Below are 17,900 nucleotides of genomic sequence, written 5' to 3'. Positions count from 1 at the left end.
ACCGAGGTAGGTGAAGGAGTCTACTACCTCAAGGTGCGTACCATTGATGGAGATGTCTGGTGGAGTGGGAGTGTCTTGTGCTCGGATGTTTGTCTTCTTCAGACTAATAGTCAAGCCAAATTCCTTGCAGGCATGAGACAGGCCGTCCACTCGCTCCTTTTCAGGACTTCTGGGGGGATACAGTCTTTCCCAGGAGCCTTCCCACAGGAGAGGCAGGAAATAGCTTTTCTAAGTTCTTCCATGGTAGGGAGAGTGTCAAACTCCTCCATGACTGTGAGGTTGGGTAGGGCATCCAGGGCGGTGTCCATCACCACGTTCTGAGTTGCGTACAGCTCCAGGTAGTGTTCTACCCAACGTTCGAGCTGTTTGCATTGGTCTGTAATGACTTCCAATGTCTTGGTCTTCAGCGGTGCGGTCTTGGTAGCAGTGGGGCCAGTTGCTGTCTTGATACCGTTATACATGCCTCTTGCGTTTCCTGTGTCGGCAGCTGTCTGAATCCTATTACTCAAGTTCAGACAATAGTCATTTGCACAGTGGCGGGCTGTCTGCTGGGATTTGCGTTTTGCAGCTTTGATGGTGTCGCAAGTGCTGGGGCAGGGGTTCTGTTTGCAGGCCAGTAGGGTGTTCCTCTTGGCTTCTATGATCGTATGCATCTCATCCCAGTGGGCTTTGAACCAGTCTGCATTTCGACGTTCCTCCTTCCCTAATGCTGTGACAGCTGAGGTGTGGATAACATCACGGAGGTGGCAACACTTATTCTCAATGTCGGTATCATTTGGGACTGGAGTTGCCATCTTCTCATTGAGGACTTCCTGGAACTGCTGGGATCTCTTTGGGTCACTGGCGCTACAGGTGTTGATGTGTGGTGGGCCCTTTGTTTTGGCATGGTGTATCTTCTTCACTGTCAACCTCACTCTGCTGCCAATGAGGGAGTGGTCTGTGTCACAGTCTGCGCTCTGGAAACTACGAGTGTGAAGGATGCTTTCCAGGTCTGCACGTCTGGTGATGACTAAGTCAAGCTGGTGCCAGTGTTTGGACCGAGGATGTCTCCATGAGACTTTGGGGCAATCCTTACCCTCAAAGGACGTGTTGGTCACGCACAGGCCGCGATGGCAACACAGTTCAAGCAGCCTCTGTGCGTTCTCGTTCATCCTGCCTATGCCATGTTGGCCGAGACAGGAGGGCCAGGTGACGCAGTCGGCTCCCACCACATTGAAGTGGAGGTATAATCCTTCAATACTGGGTGTCTTGCGTATTGCGTCATCTAGTGCCTCGTAGAACTGGTCCTTGGCCTCTGAAGTGGAGCAGAGTGTCGGCGCGGAGATGCTGAGGAGATTGACGAAGCCTGCTGCCGTTGACAATCTCAAGGCAAGTATTCTCTCTGATCCGCCAGTTGGTGGTTGGATAGCTGCAACCAGTGAGTTCTTAACAGCGAAGCCTACACGGTGTTGTCTAGGGCTGTCCTGTGGCAAGGCCTGCCAGTAGAAGGTGTCGTTGGCCTCCCTGATGGAACCGCTGTCAGCCAGGCGGGTCTCCTGCAGGCAGGCGATATCGATGTTAAGTCTTGCCAGTTCCTTATCGATAACTGCAGTCTTGCGTCCATCGTCAATCAGTTGGTGGTCTTCAGTGAGTCCAGGGCACATGGTCTGGACGTTCCAGCTTGCAAGTTGAATAGCTGGAGTCTTCTTGCTTCTTTCTTTTTTGCCTGGTGTGGGGCTTTACAGCTTGCTTGTCAAGATGTTCAATCTCTAAGCTCTACGCACCCAGTAGAGCAGGCGAGCTGTGGCGGGACAGCACCTTACTGGCTGGGGGCTGCCCAGCTTGAGGCGGGCGGTAGCTGTCCAATGAGACTCACTGATCTCTCCCACCGTCGGAAGTGACCCCAGGCGCTCATTTCCTTCGCCAATCAGAGAGAGCTTTTAACCGGTAACTGCCGCTTCCCGTGTTGTGTCGATACCTTGCAACATCGCTGGAGTGTCCTCTCCAGTGCGCTACATGCCTGGGCGGGTGATGTGGAGAACCTGAGTTGCCCAGACAACAAGCTCCCCCTCACAGCATTGCTGGTCAGATCCAACGGAAAGGACGAGCTGATACAGTTGGCACCAGCGCAGCTGAAGGAGTTGCCGGAAGGTGACGTAGAACGCCGTCCAACCGCCTTAGGGGCTCCACTCCTGATTTGCGTTGGGTTTACTCCGTAACCTTTTCCTGTACCGAGGATGCCCACAAGGCAGTGGGACTATTTACCCATGGTTGGGGGTGCTAGATAGCCGCTGTTGGCTCTCCTGAGCCGGCGCCCTTTGATAGATTTTGTTTTTAGTTCTACAGGGTGTCTAGCCACCCTCCTCACGAGTCCTCTTGCGAGGACAGGTGGGGGAGCCGGTTTAGTCGCCGACGACCCGACCCTGGGGCAGGTGGTACTGGGTTACAGGGTACCAGTAGCAGGCCGAAGCCTGACCTGACCTCAGTTGCATCTATAGGACACCAGGATCATGTCTTGACACATTCAATAAAAAAACTAACATATGCTAAGTTACTCCAACGATAAGAAAACGTGACTGTGTGGTGACTTTAACATTGAATTATTCAACCCAAATGGACATTAAAAAAAAACAGACTTCATTAACTCATTTACACCCTTTGACGTATAAATACGTCAATTAGCGCATAGCCGTTCACTCCCCATGACGTATCAATACGTCAATCACGTGTTTTCATGGGGGAGGGTGCAAGAGAGTCCGATGCAACTTCTCACCACAGGATTAGGCTTGACGGCAATGTTAAATAGCAAAAAAATGGCCATCGGGTGGCAGTGGTGCAAAAATCAACCAGGATCACGCCGCAGAAGTAGTAGAAAGGGCATGCAGTGAAGGAGGGGCGTATGTGGATAGTGGATTGGAACATTAGCAACTAGCAACGATGGAGAAAAGGAAATAACTAACTAAAAATGATTTTTTTTTCGGTATAAAAGCGTCCTCGAAACAAAACAACAAAGGAGATGGTGTTTGTGTGGAACAGAAAATGACGCTTCGGTCACTCATCGAAAGCGGCACCCGTCAAACGAACGTCGGCCTGCACAAACATGGCGTGCTACACGCGGCCCGCATAGCTCACGCCGAGTTTCGAGTTCATCTGATGAAGATGAACTTGCTCCACGTCAGCGATCATCGCTTGGCAGAGCATTTTGTGCCTCCCGATGCCCCACATCGCCCACAAATCGTCTCCCCGGCGACTTCCAGCGATGATGGCAAAGAGGCTGCATTGCTTCGCATGGCCGACGCCGGGCACACGTCAGCGATTCGTTGGAATCGTCTCGTAAAGACGACGGCGAAAACGATGAATTGGAGAGCGATTTGGATCCCGATATGTCGGACGAATATGTGCCTTCGGACATAACGGAAAGCAGCTGAGAGTCCTCGCCAGAGCCGCTGGAACGAGGAGGTAACTGCTGACTAGCTTGCAAGTTCCCATTCAAAACTTCATCACTTCTTATGCCTCCTCAGTCACTTTTATGTACCGCTACATTCCCCGCTATACTATGAAATGGCCAGTAACACTAATCATTTATGTACGGTTGATGCGTCTCGTAGATGTGGATGAAAATATGCGCTGACTTGCATGTCGCCATAGGTTTAAAACAAAAAAAAAAAAACAGGACACATTTGGTCCGCTCAGCTCTGCTAAAACCACTAGTGTTAAATTCATATTCCATTCCATTTCAAATTGGATGCTGAGCAACGTGGAATGAATGGTGTAAAAATAGCAGTGTGCGAGCATGTATGTGTGTGTGTGAGAGATGTTGAAATGTAAGTGGAAAGCAACAATAAAAAAATTAGAAAAATAAAAGTGTGGTAATTGTACATACTTCTATACATTACAGATTGTCCAACCAGAAGCCAAAAGATGACGACTCCTCGCTTTGGTGGTGGAAAGAAAGGTAAATAAAATGATTGTACCTCACTCTGCAGCAAGATATATTTGCAACTTTTTATGTTTCTATAATTTATAGGTCGTGCATCTGGACGTGGTGGGATGAATCGATGGTGACAAACTGGATGGAAGCCAAAAACCATCTTCTCCACAGCTGCACTTTTGTTCATAGTTCAATAGTTTTGTTGCGTGCAAATAAATTATTTTGCTACAAAAACATTATTTGTAATGTTCTTTTGTAGGAGGAACACATTATTGAGGTATTTGAGCTGCCACAAAAGCAAAAAATTGTGTAAAACTTGAAATGATGCTTGAAATGCATGCTTTTACAAAAAGCTCATTTTCTCTGGATTTCTGCAGAAAATCGGCCTTTTCCATAAAACTTAGCAGTTTTCTAATGCTGATTGCCAACGAACGGAGAAAGATAGAAACAAACTTTTTTTTCTGCTGAAAGAAGAGAGTCTCACCTTTCTTTTGACAGGTTGCATGTATATATAGCCATAGAACAGAAGATTCTGTGGGCCTTGCAAATCAGTCAAAATTCAGTAAAATGTGAGGGATTGAGGGGGTTGCTCCAGTGAAAAGGGGTGGTATTCAATGAGTTAAATACTATGTACAGTGAAACTCCTCTACATTAAAACCTACAGTTGCAAAAATACCCCCTAGTGTGAGAAATTTGTCATGCATTAAAGTCATTCCCTCTTTTCTGCTTCCCCCTCCAATGAAAAATCCCGTTGCATAATCCAAAATCTTTTTCTCCACCCTTGCCTCGCAATGAAGCTCACTACAGCGAAAATGGCGACTCCTACTGCTTAGCTCAGAAACGGCAACAGCAACCACCACACTACGTTACACATGCGCAGTAGTACAGTAAGTATTTGTTTTTGTTACACGTGGTTAGAAATGTCACTCGTCTTGTCCCCTGGACACGAGTAAACCTCAAGAATCTTCATCTAAAGGTTTACCCCTAGCCAGTTCCTGTTAAGTAGATGTCCAACCTCAGAAGAGAAGATGTGTGACGTGTGCTGATTCCTTGGACACAGATTACTCACAAACATCTTCATTCGATGGTTCTGATGTGACGGTCATGACTTTAAAGAAGAAAACAGATGGTCGCAGGCTGTACAACAAATCTTACTTCTATGTGTTTTGCTCCAAGACCTACAGAAAAATTGCACACCATTTGGAAACAAAACAAAGATAAACCTCAAGTGGAAAGAGTGCTTCAATTTCCAACTAGGTCCAAAGAGTGAAAAATACAACTAGATTTACCCAGAAACAAAGGGAATCGTGCCCATAACAATGACGTTCTGTGAGAAGGTAAAGGAATGGTGATACCTCGTCAGAGTAAGGTTCTTATCGCTCTGGAGACAGGAAATCTGTCCCAGGTTAAGGGCAAGAATCTGAATAAAATCAACATTGATCCCAAGGTAAGAACACATCTGCATATTTTAGGAAATAATTGCACCCAGTTTTTTTCTCTGCCAGCAAAACTTTAGTTGATATTTTTTAAACTAAAAATGTTTACATTTTGGTGTTTATAAAATCTAAATGTTATCAATGTGGTTGCTCTGTTCCTCAGAGAAACTGTGTTGACAGTGATGCATCAGACACAGATGATGAGGATGACGAGGCTATGACGAATGCTACTCCTACGTCACCATCATTGCCACAATCATCGGGTATGTTTATGATTTTTTACATTGTTATTTCAAAATCTGTTCAATGCCTTCCTGAAAATGTAGAACCCATGTGTGTCTTGTGATCATACAAAACATTGATCTTAACCCTCTCGGGGCAGGTGTCGCAGATTTGCAACAACTAAATGCTAATCCCCTAATTAATCCACATTCATATTTTATGAGCCCGTTTTTACGCATAAGTACCACTGCAGACCTTCGTTGTTCATGAACAACAAACAGTTTCCCCAATAGATCACTAGATGGTTTGTTTTCTCATTTTCAACATGTCTTCCTTCTTGGGTACACATGAAAGGATTTTCTAGGCATCCATTTCATGTAAGTATTACTACCAATCACCTTTATTTCGAAACCAATACTGTATAAGATGAAACATGACGATTTAGAGATACAGTATATGCCAATTTGTAGATTTTATCACCTCTGGGGTTTCCCCTAGGGTAGACCTGGGCATTTAACGGCTCACGAGCCGCACGCGTCAAGAAAACTACAAAATATATATTTTTTTTTTATTTTACCTCATGCATCGATTGAATGTGCAGTTCTTTTATTTTGAAGTTGTGTTTATTGCCTGTACGTACAGGTACATAAGGCAACGGGCGCTATTGAATTTATGTTGCAAGCAGGTGACAGGGCTATATCCCCCAAAATGTCTACTAAAAAAAAGAAAGGTAGATGCTGAATGCAGGGCTTTCAACAAAACATGAACTGCAAATTATTTATTTGCTGAAGTCGGAGGAAAAGCGGTGTATTTGGTTTGTGGAGACCAGATTGCCGTGTTTCAGATTACAATTTGAGTCATCATTTCGAGACAAAACATGCAGAGAAAAAACCTGACTGATGCTGAAATGGCGCGTATATCGGAGGATTTGGTAGCTAAGCTACAAAAGCAGCAAGGGTTTTTTACCAAGCTTCACGCATCCAGGAATGCAGCAACCAAGGCCAGCTTTGTGATATCCCACAAAATCGCTAAAAACAGTAAGCCGTTTGCGGAGGGGGAATTCGTCAAAGAATGCTTGGTGGACTCTGCAGCATTAATATGTCCGGAAAAAAAAGAAGCATTTGAGCAAGTCCCCCTGTACAGGCGAACAGTTGACGAGAAGGATGGCATTGCGGGAAATCTGGAGCTTCAGCTGCAACGCAAAGTTGCAGATTTAGATTTTTTTCTCCTTGGCTTTGGATGAGAGTTGTAATGTCCGGGATACAACCCAATTACTTGTATTTGTCCGTGGATTAACGGACTTCGGGATTATGGAAGAGCTGGAAACAATGCGCCCACTGAAAGGAACAATGAGAGGGAGCAACCTGTTCACAGAGGTAAACGCGTGCATGGACACATTGGGACAGACTGGTGGGAGTCACAACGGACGGTTGTCCAAATCTTATGGGGAAAAATGTAGGACTGTTGGAACGTATGCAAGATAAAGTGACTGAAATCAATGCAGATCAGAAACTGGTATTTTCACATTGTATTTTACATCAGCATGTGTTGTGCAAGTCAGTGATTAAAATTAATCATGTAATTGATGTTGTAACTAAAATAGTAAACAAAAAGTAAAAAATACTGTATTTATAGAATAAATATAATAAATTAGCAATAGAATAGAAAACACAGCATAAGGTGGCTCTGCTATTTACAACGGTTCCTAATGTTACAAAACACAAAAAGAGTTTGGGATCTGAAATCAGAGATCGGAGAGTTTTGTGAAACGACAGGCAAAGACATCCCACAGCTTTCTGATGAGGACTGGATGTCAGATTTTGCATTTGCTGTGGATGTGACTGCACTGATGACTACACTGAACACCCAACTGCAAGGCTTTTGGCCTTTTTGTCCATGAAATGCACAAACTGGTGAAGGCTTTCATGACAAAGTTACAGTTTCTTACAAGGCAACTGGAGAGCAACAACCTCACTCACATGCAAACCCTGAAATAAGTTTCACCATCAGCTGATCACCTCCGCAGGTACTCATCCATGTTAAGAGCACTGCATGGTGAGTTTTCAAGGCAATTTGAAGATCTCAGAACAATGGAGGTTGAAATGCAAATGATTTCCTGTCCCTTTACCTGCAATGTAGATAATGCACCCAGTGATGTCCAGCTGGAACTCATTGACCTTCAGTCTGACACAGTACTTGGCTGAGCATTTTAAGTCACAGTCACTGCTGGGATTCTACTCTTCTCTCAAGGAAGAAAAGTTTCAAAACATGAGAATACATGCGCAGAGGATGTTTGTTCGCTTTGGCTCGACCTATATATGTGAGCAAACATTCTCCATGATGAAGTTTAACAAATCATGTATAGATCTTCCCTTACTGATGATCATCTGTCAGCAGTGCTTCCCATCTCCACCTCAGACTTTCAACCTGACTTTGATGCACTTGTTAAAGACCAACAGAGACCAGCAGCTCCTATATTTTGTTGTTCTACTTCTTCCTTTCATAACTTTGCTGCTGTGAATTGGGAATTTCTCCATTGCGAGACTAATAAAGGTTTTCTTTTCTTTTTTTTTCTTTAATATAATCGTCATCATCACAAATGTTCACATTTTGGCAACCATTGTTTTGGAAAATGTTATTCAATAAATGACATTTTTTCCAAAGACAACTTCTGTTTTTCATTGCTCATAACATTTTAAACGTCTTGAAAACGTGCTAAAAAATGCAAAATACTGCTTTTTAAATAAAGAAATGCAATTAATATGTAGAATTTAGTTCAGCCTTTTGATCCGACCCTCCATAATATTTTCTGGTTCTCATGTGGCTCCATGCAAAAAATACATGCCCACCCCTGCCCTAGGGGCAGCTATATTTCATTGTTGCAGCTTTGCAACGTTTGGCCAGACTCGTACCAATGGATGCCACATGCTCTGTCTTCTAGTTGACCTATATTTTCAGCAACAGTCTATACTAGGGTTATTTTCCTATCACGAGTGTTTACTTGTTGATTTGAGTTGTCATTGAGGGTGCATCCTATGGAAAATGAAATAATTTGGAGTGAAGTTACACACTATCAGAGGCAGATTTGATCAAACGCAATGGCATAATGCGATGTTCATTTGACTGTTCAGTGAGTAAAACTGATTCCATTGGACATATTATATTAGTATATATCTTTGTTGGACTGGAAGCTTTTTTAGTAAACTATCTTACAGAATACTCTGGTTGTAGGTTTGTGGTGTGTTATGGCAGCCCGACAAAGATCTTATTCACTCAAGGAAGCCATTGAAATGGTTTGCCTTCCTGATGGTGCTTTATCTGAGACAGAATCCATTTCAGACGATGAAATTGGTGATCCAGATTTGGTTGAACCTGCTGAAACATACAAGTCTGACTTCAGCCTTGATGATGATGAGACGCTGGGAGCAATAGCAATACCTAATCCAAACACACTTGTTGAAATTTCATAACGTACGTGCAGACAATGACACTGGGGTCCCAGATGATGATGAGCCTCAGCCCGGCCCAGCTCCACTAAACAAAGTTTTTTTCTTGGAGGCAGAGGAAACCCCCAGCAGCTGACATAGACCCTTCATTTCAAGGATCTGCATTCTCACCTCACCCAGATGAAATACCAAGTCCAAAGTGGTATTTTGATCAGTTCATGGATGAATCCGTGTTTGAACTTATTTCTGACCAATCAAACCTGTATGCAGTTATGAAGAATAGCCCAGAACTAAAAACAACCCCTTCAGTTGAGGTCAGACTAGACCGATTCGATCATTTTCCCATCCGTGCTGATAAACGTGGACGATGCAGAGTGTGCAAGAATGGCTACACATAAATGGCCTGTCTGAAGTGCAAAGTACTTTTGTGCTTTACAAAGGACAAAAATTGTTTCTTGGACTACCACACGAAGAAGTGACCTTCAGACCTGGCCTTCTCAATTAGGATTTGAGACGTCAATATCGTATTATATCGATATTGTTTGATGTAGGGGATGAAAAGTTATTGTTTGTAAAAACGTTTTTGTTCCTAATCTATACCAAGTTGTTTTTGTTGTTATTCTTCCACTGTAAAGTACTTTGAAACATTGCCCTATGCAGAAATAGTTAGTTTTCATACCATATTAAGTTTTTGGTGTTAATTTACCACATCGGGCAAATGTTGTAAACCTGCAACATCCCAGAATACATTACATGTGAAGCTTTTGCTAAAAAACAAAGTCTGAATTGTATACTACTACCCCATATGACAATTTTCCCCAAATATCAGATTTTTCCTGTTACAAAAACTTAATTTGAGCCTCAGAGGGTTTTAAATATTTGACATGCAATTGCTCATTTGAAAGCATTTTTGTTGTTCTCTTGCCACACTGTTGGATGCACTAATTTAAAGGTTGACAAATGTGAATTATTAAAAAGACCAGAGGCTGTCATTGAAACTGGTGCGTTGAAAAAGACTTCCGGGGTGAGAGGACGCTGGTGTGTATGTCGCCGCTTCTCACTCCAAACTTTTCCAAACTTTTCAAAGCTCAGATATTTCTTCAGATTTTTCTTTTGCCCTTCTGTTTTTGGACTGTTTGGACTGTGATTGATGTAACAAATCATAGCTTCACCCGATCAATCAAACCCCAAATCGTAACTTAGTCCACGGGCTAACGCCGGTAGCTTAAACTTACCGGCTGTCACCGCACCGGCCTTTCTCCCTCGTCATGGGGCGCCACAACTTTGCCGCCTTTGGGTTATTTCTGATACTCCTGACGTTCTGCCATCATCCAGTGACAGGACTGCTCCACTATTCTGTCGCGGATCTTCTCCGGATCCGGAGGATTGCACCGGAGCCTCCACCGCCAGAACTGCACCATCATCCTGACATCGCTCGCCTGCCTCGACGTTGCTACATTCACCGCGGGTCGCGTAGACATTTTGACAACAAAAACCCTGGCTCAATCAACTCGACCTGGTCCACTTCTCGACGTCCTCCCAGAAACCGCGGCCGTAACACCAACTACCATGCAGTAGCCCGCCTGGCTAGGTCGGCTAACAGCACTGCCGCCGTCAAACATGACACCTCCGGCGTCAACTTTGGACTACTGAACATCCGCTCACTTACGAACAAGGGACACCTCATTCAAGACGTCCTCGCCGAACGCAAACTTGACTTCCTCGTTTTAACAGAAACCTGGCAACAAACGACTTCGCTGCTCTGAATGACTCCACTCCTCCCGGCTTTGTTTGCATCTGCCGTCCCCGTGGCAACGGCCGTGGAGGAGGCCTCGCGGTAATCCACCGCGAGAAGTGGAAAGTCTTACCAGTCTCTGTTCCTGCATCAAGCTCTTTTGAATGCCTGGTGTTTAAACTCCCCGGACCCACGCCAACCATCATTGCCACAGTTTATTGCCCCCCGAAGCCACATAGCGATTTCATCAATGAATTTTCCAGCTTAATCACACACTTATCCACTCTCTCGCCAAATTTAATTTTGCTGGGAGATTTCAATATTCACATGGACAACCGCGACCTGCCACTCACAAGAGACTTCACATCCTACCTGGAGAGCCTCGCGATACACTGTCTTACTGACTTCCCCACCCACATCAAAGGCCACACATTGGACTTGGTTTGCTGCTCTGGCCTCTCCCCCTCCAAGCCCACTGCTGATGTTTTTCCTGAAACCGATCATTTCCTCCTCACTTTTAACACCGTACTCCGTCTCTCTACAATCAAAACCTCCCGCCTCATTTCTTTTCGTAATACCAAAAATATCAACATTGACACCTTCTGCTCCATTATCGACCGTTCCCCGCCCCCAGACGCCCTTTCAAACCCGGATGACCTCACCGCTAACTACAATGCCTGCCTCACAAATATTCTAAATTCTCTCGCCCTCCTGAAGACCAGGACTGCTTCATTCTCTACATCTGCCCCCTGGTTTACACCCGCTCTTAGGTCATTGAAATCAAAAAACCGCCAACTCGAGCGACTCTTTAAGAAAACCGGTCCCACCATCCATAAGGACATGTACACTACCCATATCACTAGATACAAGGACCAAATTGCACAAACCAAATCCAGCTACTACTCCGGCCTCATCCTCTCCAACGAAGGAAATTCAAGAACTCTCTTCTTCGTCATGAACAAAATCCTCCGGCCACCAAATTCTCTCCCCCTCCACCTGTACTCCACAGCAACCTGCAACTCCATAATGGAACACTTCAATCACAAAATCCTTAAGATCCATCACCAACTCCATCAAAACCTGCCTGCCCCCCCCCCCATCTGAACCTTCTTCTCCTTGTCATTTCTTCTCCAGTTTTGTTCCACCAACGACTGCTGAATTATCCAACCTCATACTCAAATCCAAGCCCACCACTTGCCAGCTTGATCTCCTCCCTTCATCCCTTGTTAAATCCTGCCTTCCGTCTGTGCTTCCTCTCATATCTGCTATTATCCACTCTTCACTCTCTTCTGGTATTGTCCCATCACTCCTCAAAACCGCTGCTATCACCCCCACACTGAAAAAACATGGCTCTGACCCCAACAATTTCGATAACCTCCGCCCCATCTCCAACCTTCCATTTATCTCGAAAATCCTAGAAAAAACTGTTGCTGCTCAACTCCACTCCCACCTGTCCCTTCACTCCCTCTATGAATCCTTTCAGTCTGGTTTCTGCCCCCGCCACAGCACAGAGACTGCCCTAATCCATATTGTAAATGATTTCCTCATAGCATCTGATTACGGTTTAGTCTCCATCCTCATCCTCTTAGACTCGAGCGCCGCCTTTGACACAATCTCTCACCCTATCCTCCTCATTACACTCTCCTCCATTGGTCTCTCCCACACTCCCCTCAGTTGGTTCCACTCCTACCTCAATGGCCGCACTCAGTTTGTCCAGCTCAAATCCTTCACCTCTAAGCCCTCCCCAGTCACCACAGGTGTACCACAGGGATCTGTCCTAGGTCCCCTTCTCTTCATCATCTACCTCCTGCCTCTTGGCCATATCCTCCGCAAATTTAAAATCCACTTTCACTGCTTTGCTGATGACACCCAGCTCTACCTCTCCTGCAAGCCAAACTCCATACTCCCACCCCCCTCCCTCACCTCTTGCCTCTCCGAACTCAAAACATGGTTCACAACAAACTTTCTTAAATTAAATGCTAATAAAACTGAAGTCCTCCTTCTTGGCACCAAATCCACTTTATCCAAAGTAAGCAGTTTTTCCTTCAACATTGACAGCTCCCTAGTGTCCCCCTCCCCCCAGGTTAAGAGTCTGGGTGTCATCCTGAATAGCATGCTCACCTTCCACTCACATATCAACACCATCACCCGCACTGCTTATTTCCACCTCCGCAATATTACCAGACTTCGCCCTTCCCTCACCCCCCGTACCACTGCTATTCTTGTCCACAGTCTTGTCACATCCCGCCTTGATTACTGCAACGCTCTCCTCTTCGGCCTACCTCAAAAGTCCCTTCATAAAATCCAGCTGGTTCAAAACGCTTCTGCTCGCATCATCACAAAAACATCTTCCCAGCAGCACATCACCCCCATTCTCCAACAGCTCCACTGGCTCCCTGTTCAACATCGCATCAATTACAAACTGCTTCTATATATATATATGGCCATCCACAACCTGGCCCCTCCTTACCTGTCCAACCTTCTCCAGGTGCATATCCCCTCTCGCTCCCTCAGATCCTCGTCCTCCCTCTGCCTGTCAGTGTCCCCTGCCCGACTGAGCACCATGGGAGCTAGAGCCTTCAGTCACGCTGCTCCAAAGCTTTGGAACAACCTACCTCCGGACCTCCAAAACTGCACACCTCTTTCCACTTTCAAATCCCGTCTAAAAACACACCTGTTCAGGATTGCCTACAACACATAGCTCTTCCATTTCCTATGTTTTTATGATTTTATGTCCTGTTTTTATATAATATCTCGTTTACTAATTTTTACATTGTATTTTCTTATTGTCTGTACAGTGTCCTTGGGTGGCATGAAAGGCGCTTTTAAATAAAATGTATTACTATTATTATTATTATTATTAAGAAAAAAACTGTATTTGTTGCACATAATTTACAGATTAAAAATTAAAACATCAGAATTTTTACTCTGATCCGCACAGATTATTAGTCAATATGTCAGAGAGATAATAGATATTCTACACATATTAAATACAAAAATCTAAAAACTATGTAAAGAGCACAGCTCAATGTGGTGGAACTCACCACATTAATCAAACAAAACCTTGCTGGCAGCCCCAATTGCATGTATTTCAGAGCTAAATAACAAAGATCGGTAGGACATGGAAAAGTCAAATAATTGGATGTGGTCAAAAACTGTCGATTGTGAAAGTACCTGGCAAAACTACACCTGCTGTCTGATTACTCAGTCGGATACAGTGTCAGAAAATGGGAATGATGGGAAGGGGCGTAGGCCCGGTTGTGCATGACAACAAAATTATTGTCACAGAAACACAGTTAAAAATAAATAAATACAACTTCATCTCAATTTCCTAGTTGTCCTTCCCTTAAAGCAAAATAATTGGTCATCACCTTTCTCCAACACCGATGTGTTTTCTTTTTTGTTTCCTTTTCAATTGTGAATTCAACAACCGAACACCCAGTGTCCCTATCTATCTTGCCTTAACAATTAATTCCTTTAAACATTACCAAATTCACTAAGCAGTCAAAAAAAACAATGTATCACGTAATATATGTTCTTTTTGTTGGCTCGCCACCATCACTGTACCCCTTTCCCCGCACTTTCGGAATTCTGGGCACCGTAATGGAATCCACTCCACAGAAGGCATGCAAATTCCAGCGCTGTCCTCGATAAGTAACTGCGCAAAAGACCCATGCTAAATGAGCCAAGAGCACATCAGCGTCTACAATAAAGTAACTCCAGTAAATAATATCAGGTAAATTTAATCACATGTACTGTGAGACATTCACATCCATGTACACTCACCAGAAGAATGTCGAACGAGGCGCCGATGACGTTCCACGGTCGGCGCAACCCCGGATGTAAGGAAGCTAACAGCTATGTTAACCAGGAACAAAGCTCGAAGCCTCAAGAAAGTGACAAAATTGAAGTGGTTTTAAACTCAATGCGGAAAACGTTCAAGCCTATGAGCACACTCACTGCGTAGAACGACACACTCTCTCTCCCCGAAACACCTTTTTAGATCAGCCTAAAAATACTTCTGCTCGCGTTCGAGTCCCGTCAGAAAAAGAGAACGAGATCGATCGCGCAGCAAGCCCTTGATGTCACGAAGGTGAAAACCCGCACCTCTCATTTGCTGACACCCCACTAGTATTCTGTGCCCTGATTCGCAAAGGCCACGGCAACGCTCAGTTACGTTTTTTCTGTTTTATTAAAAGACAGTTGGGAGCAGGCATCGATACCTTGGAGCAGGTGAGGGTACCCATGGATAATCCCAGTTTTATACTGGCTGGTCACACTGTTGTTATCGATGGGCTTTTCAACACAAGTAGTGCCCACCATGGGAAATGGGCCGCGTTGGAGGCTCCCAAGGAATCCGCCCGTCCAAAGGGTTTATGAGTTGGCAACTCCCTTTGCACGCTAGCAACCAAGAGACCATACCACTTCTAGTTTGATGTCTACTAAATCATTCAGAGACTTCAGATGGTGACGTGAGAGATCACGCTCATAAATGGACTGGGGAATGGTCGTCACTTGTGACCCAATATCTAGAAGACACAGATACTCCTTTTGCTGAATGATAACTCTCGCAAGTGCATTTAGCACCCACCAGCTCGGGAGGTAACCTGGGAAAGGACCTTTTTGGTGGCCTCAATGAGAAAGTGTATTTTTTGCTCAGCGAGACATAGATCTGACAGTCATCAGCATCGCAGTGGAAGGAAGTACCAGGTTTCCTTAAAAAGGAAGCCAAAGGGAATAGATACAATGAGAACAGCTGAGGAGCCAACACCACACAATAGTTGGCCAGTTAATGACTCAGAGCAACCAAGGATAACGCAAAATGTTTTGTCAGCCAAGTAGGACCGAAACCACTCAAACACTGCCAATGCCCACCAGGGCAGAGCCGACAGAATACTGTATCAAATGCTGCAGTTAAATGCAGTTAAATGCAATAAAACCAGACACACTGGCTGTTCAGTTATTTCCAAAACTCGATAAGTATCGATATGTATATTGCAGAATCTAAAGAGCATGATTTTACCTGTTTTAGTCCAGAAAACATGAAGGATTCTGATGGTTCGACAGATATCTGCACCTCCTGTACCAGAGCTGTTCTATTCTCTATATGGAAACAAACCGGAAGAGACTCTCGGACTCTTCCAAAGGGAGGGATATCTACATCGATATGAAGACAACACAGGGCAGAAAAGAGAGGATATACATTCATTAGATGAGTTGCATTACACAGAAACATTTTCATTCCATTATTCTTGTCCTATAACAAATTCTGACAACATGGCCTGCATCAAAAAATTAAAGGGGCTGGCCAATTGGCCAAACATTGGCACTCATTGTATAGTTCTGGATTTAAAAATAATAGCTGCGCCCCCAAACACATCCCGCAACCCATACGCTCCAAAAGATTCACTACTGATTTTCGGCTTGTTTTCTGATGGTTTTTGGCGATAAAAAAGATTGGTTTCCAGGGGAAAATAATTATTTCCAGATTGCTCCAAAATTAATTGATAATTGAAAATGAATGCCATTTTCTGGCAAAAGGTCCCTTCGACCCTGCACTCACACTGGGTCATTTGAGCTCAGTCTCAAGACAGTATTAGCGAAGTATACTAACCAGCATGGATGTAGAGTGGTACACACTCCAGAGAGGCATGTGGCAGAGTTACTGTGGTGCTGATGAGAGGACTATCTGGACTGGAGGAATGTCTGAAGAGAATTGCAATCAAGAATTAAGAACTTCAGAGTTTCCCTGGTTGTATTCAGTCATCAATATTATGAACAGATATGCAATGTTCATGTGAAGAGTGAGTTTTGTGAGACTTAATGGTCTAATTTAAATACAGAACAGGAAAAATGTTTCTGCTTTTTATCTCTGGATTAAGTAGGGTGTGAAGGGTGAATGTTGGTGCATATACCTTCTCCACAATATGACGTACTGCCCAGTAGCCACGTCATTATTATTGTCAGCCAGTGGTGGACACCGAAGACACAAGCATTCACTTGCACACTCATCTTTCCGCAGGATTACTGAGACAACAGCACAAAGTAAAATTAATGCTGTAAAACATGATTTATTAGACAGAGTAGCTTTGTCAATGAACTTTTCCACACGATGATTTTTGTTTTAACTCATTAAGTTGAAAGGAAGCATTTGTTTTGTCCAAAAGTTATGATACTTGAAAGGTGGGTCAAAATAAAAAAAATAAAAAAAATCAATAAGCACTGTATATCGATAGATTGGCAAAAAATAAAAAATCAGATTTTGTTTTTGAATTTTTGGCCAACAAAGATCAATAGGTTACCTTTCCCTGCAGTCCCTCTATAAAATGTAGGTAGTTCATACGAAATTTAGCTTAAGCCCTCAGCTATTGATGCGGTAAGACTAACTTCCTACAGTGAGCACAATATCTTTCAACCCAATGTATGAAAATTGGACTACAATAAATATATAATAATGAAAAATTACCATCTTGTAACTGGGACTTATGGTGTTGTGTGTTTGTTATTCCGATATTCTGGAGAGATGTGGAAGCCAAGAGCAGGGGCCAAGGGGATGATGATCGGATCTCTGTTAACATCAGAAAGGGAAGGTCCACGGCTACCTGCTCCAGGGGCTCAAACTGCAGAGAAAATAATGTTTTTTTAAATCACACAAAATCATCCAACAAATGAACAATTCAATTAGATCTTATTTATATAGCAGCGCTCAACACTGTGACCAATATGCTCCACTTCGCTGCTTGTTGTAAACAACATTCTTGGAACAGCAAGATATTTATGACTAAATCCTGTGCTAATGTGACCAACTGAAAAAGTTGGTATCGCCAAAGCTACCAGGACAAACATTTGTGTTGAGCCCTGTAAACCGCAAAACAAAAGCTCTCTTAGGGGACTTAACACCTGGGATAGCTCCAGAACCACAGAACAACTGAGAGCCACATGAGCAACAAATAGAAGACAGAGTCAAGGAAGCAAACTCCCAATCTGGCATCAACACAGGTTCTCTTAATTGTCAGCTGTTTATTGTTTTTGCTTTTTGATTGTTCTATTTCTCTAAAAATGTGCAAAAAAGAAGAAGAACAACAAAAACAAAGAAAAACTACACTGAAATGTAACATTCACCCAAAAAAAGTACTGTATTCCAAAGTCTT

At 43.8% G+C, this 17,900-nt stretch overlaps 1 protein-coding gene and 1 long non-coding RNA gene across 3 annotated transcripts in view; one reads left to right on the top strand and one right to left on the bottom strand.

Moving 5' to 3' along the window:
- Positions 1 to 17,900, bottom strand: part of trappc11 (trafficking protein particle complex subunit 11) — a 117,330-nt gene that overhangs the window by 22,904 nt on the left and 76,526 nt on the right. For both annotated transcript variants that reach the window (XM_086131947.1, XM_086131956.1), the window contains exons 25-28: positions 17,216 to 17,369; positions 16,665 to 16,776; positions 16,364 to 16,455; positions 15,773 to 15,906 (exon numbers count right to left, since the gene is read on the bottom strand). In XM_086131947.1, the coding sequence (XP_085988073.1) occupies positions 15,773 to 15,906; positions 16,364 to 16,455; positions 16,665 to 16,776; positions 17,216 to 17,369 (492 nt within the window). The remainder of the gene's footprint in view (positions 1 to 15,772; positions 15,907 to 16,363; positions 16,456 to 16,664; positions 16,777 to 17,215; positions 17,370 to 17,900) is intronic.
- Positions 1,690 to 4,112, top strand: LOC147208255 (uncharacterized). Its single transcript, XR_015103128.1, has 3 exons — positions 1,690 to 3,438; positions 3,878 to 3,934; positions 4,007 to 4,112. It is a non-coding gene; the product is annotated as an uncharacterized LOC147208255 (long non-coding RNA).

This window comes from Hippocampus guttulatus, chromosome 2, assembly GCF_054856545.1.
Source record: "Hippocampus guttulatus isolate MCC_2025c chromosome 2, RoL_Hgut_1.0, whole genome shotgun sequence".
In the NCBI taxonomy this organism is placed as follows: Eukaryota; Metazoa; Chordata; class Actinopteri; order Syngnathiformes; family Syngnathidae; genus Hippocampus; species Hippocampus guttulatus.
Note: the sequence above shows the minus strand (reverse complement) of the source record. Positions and strands in the feature narration are given on the sequence as shown.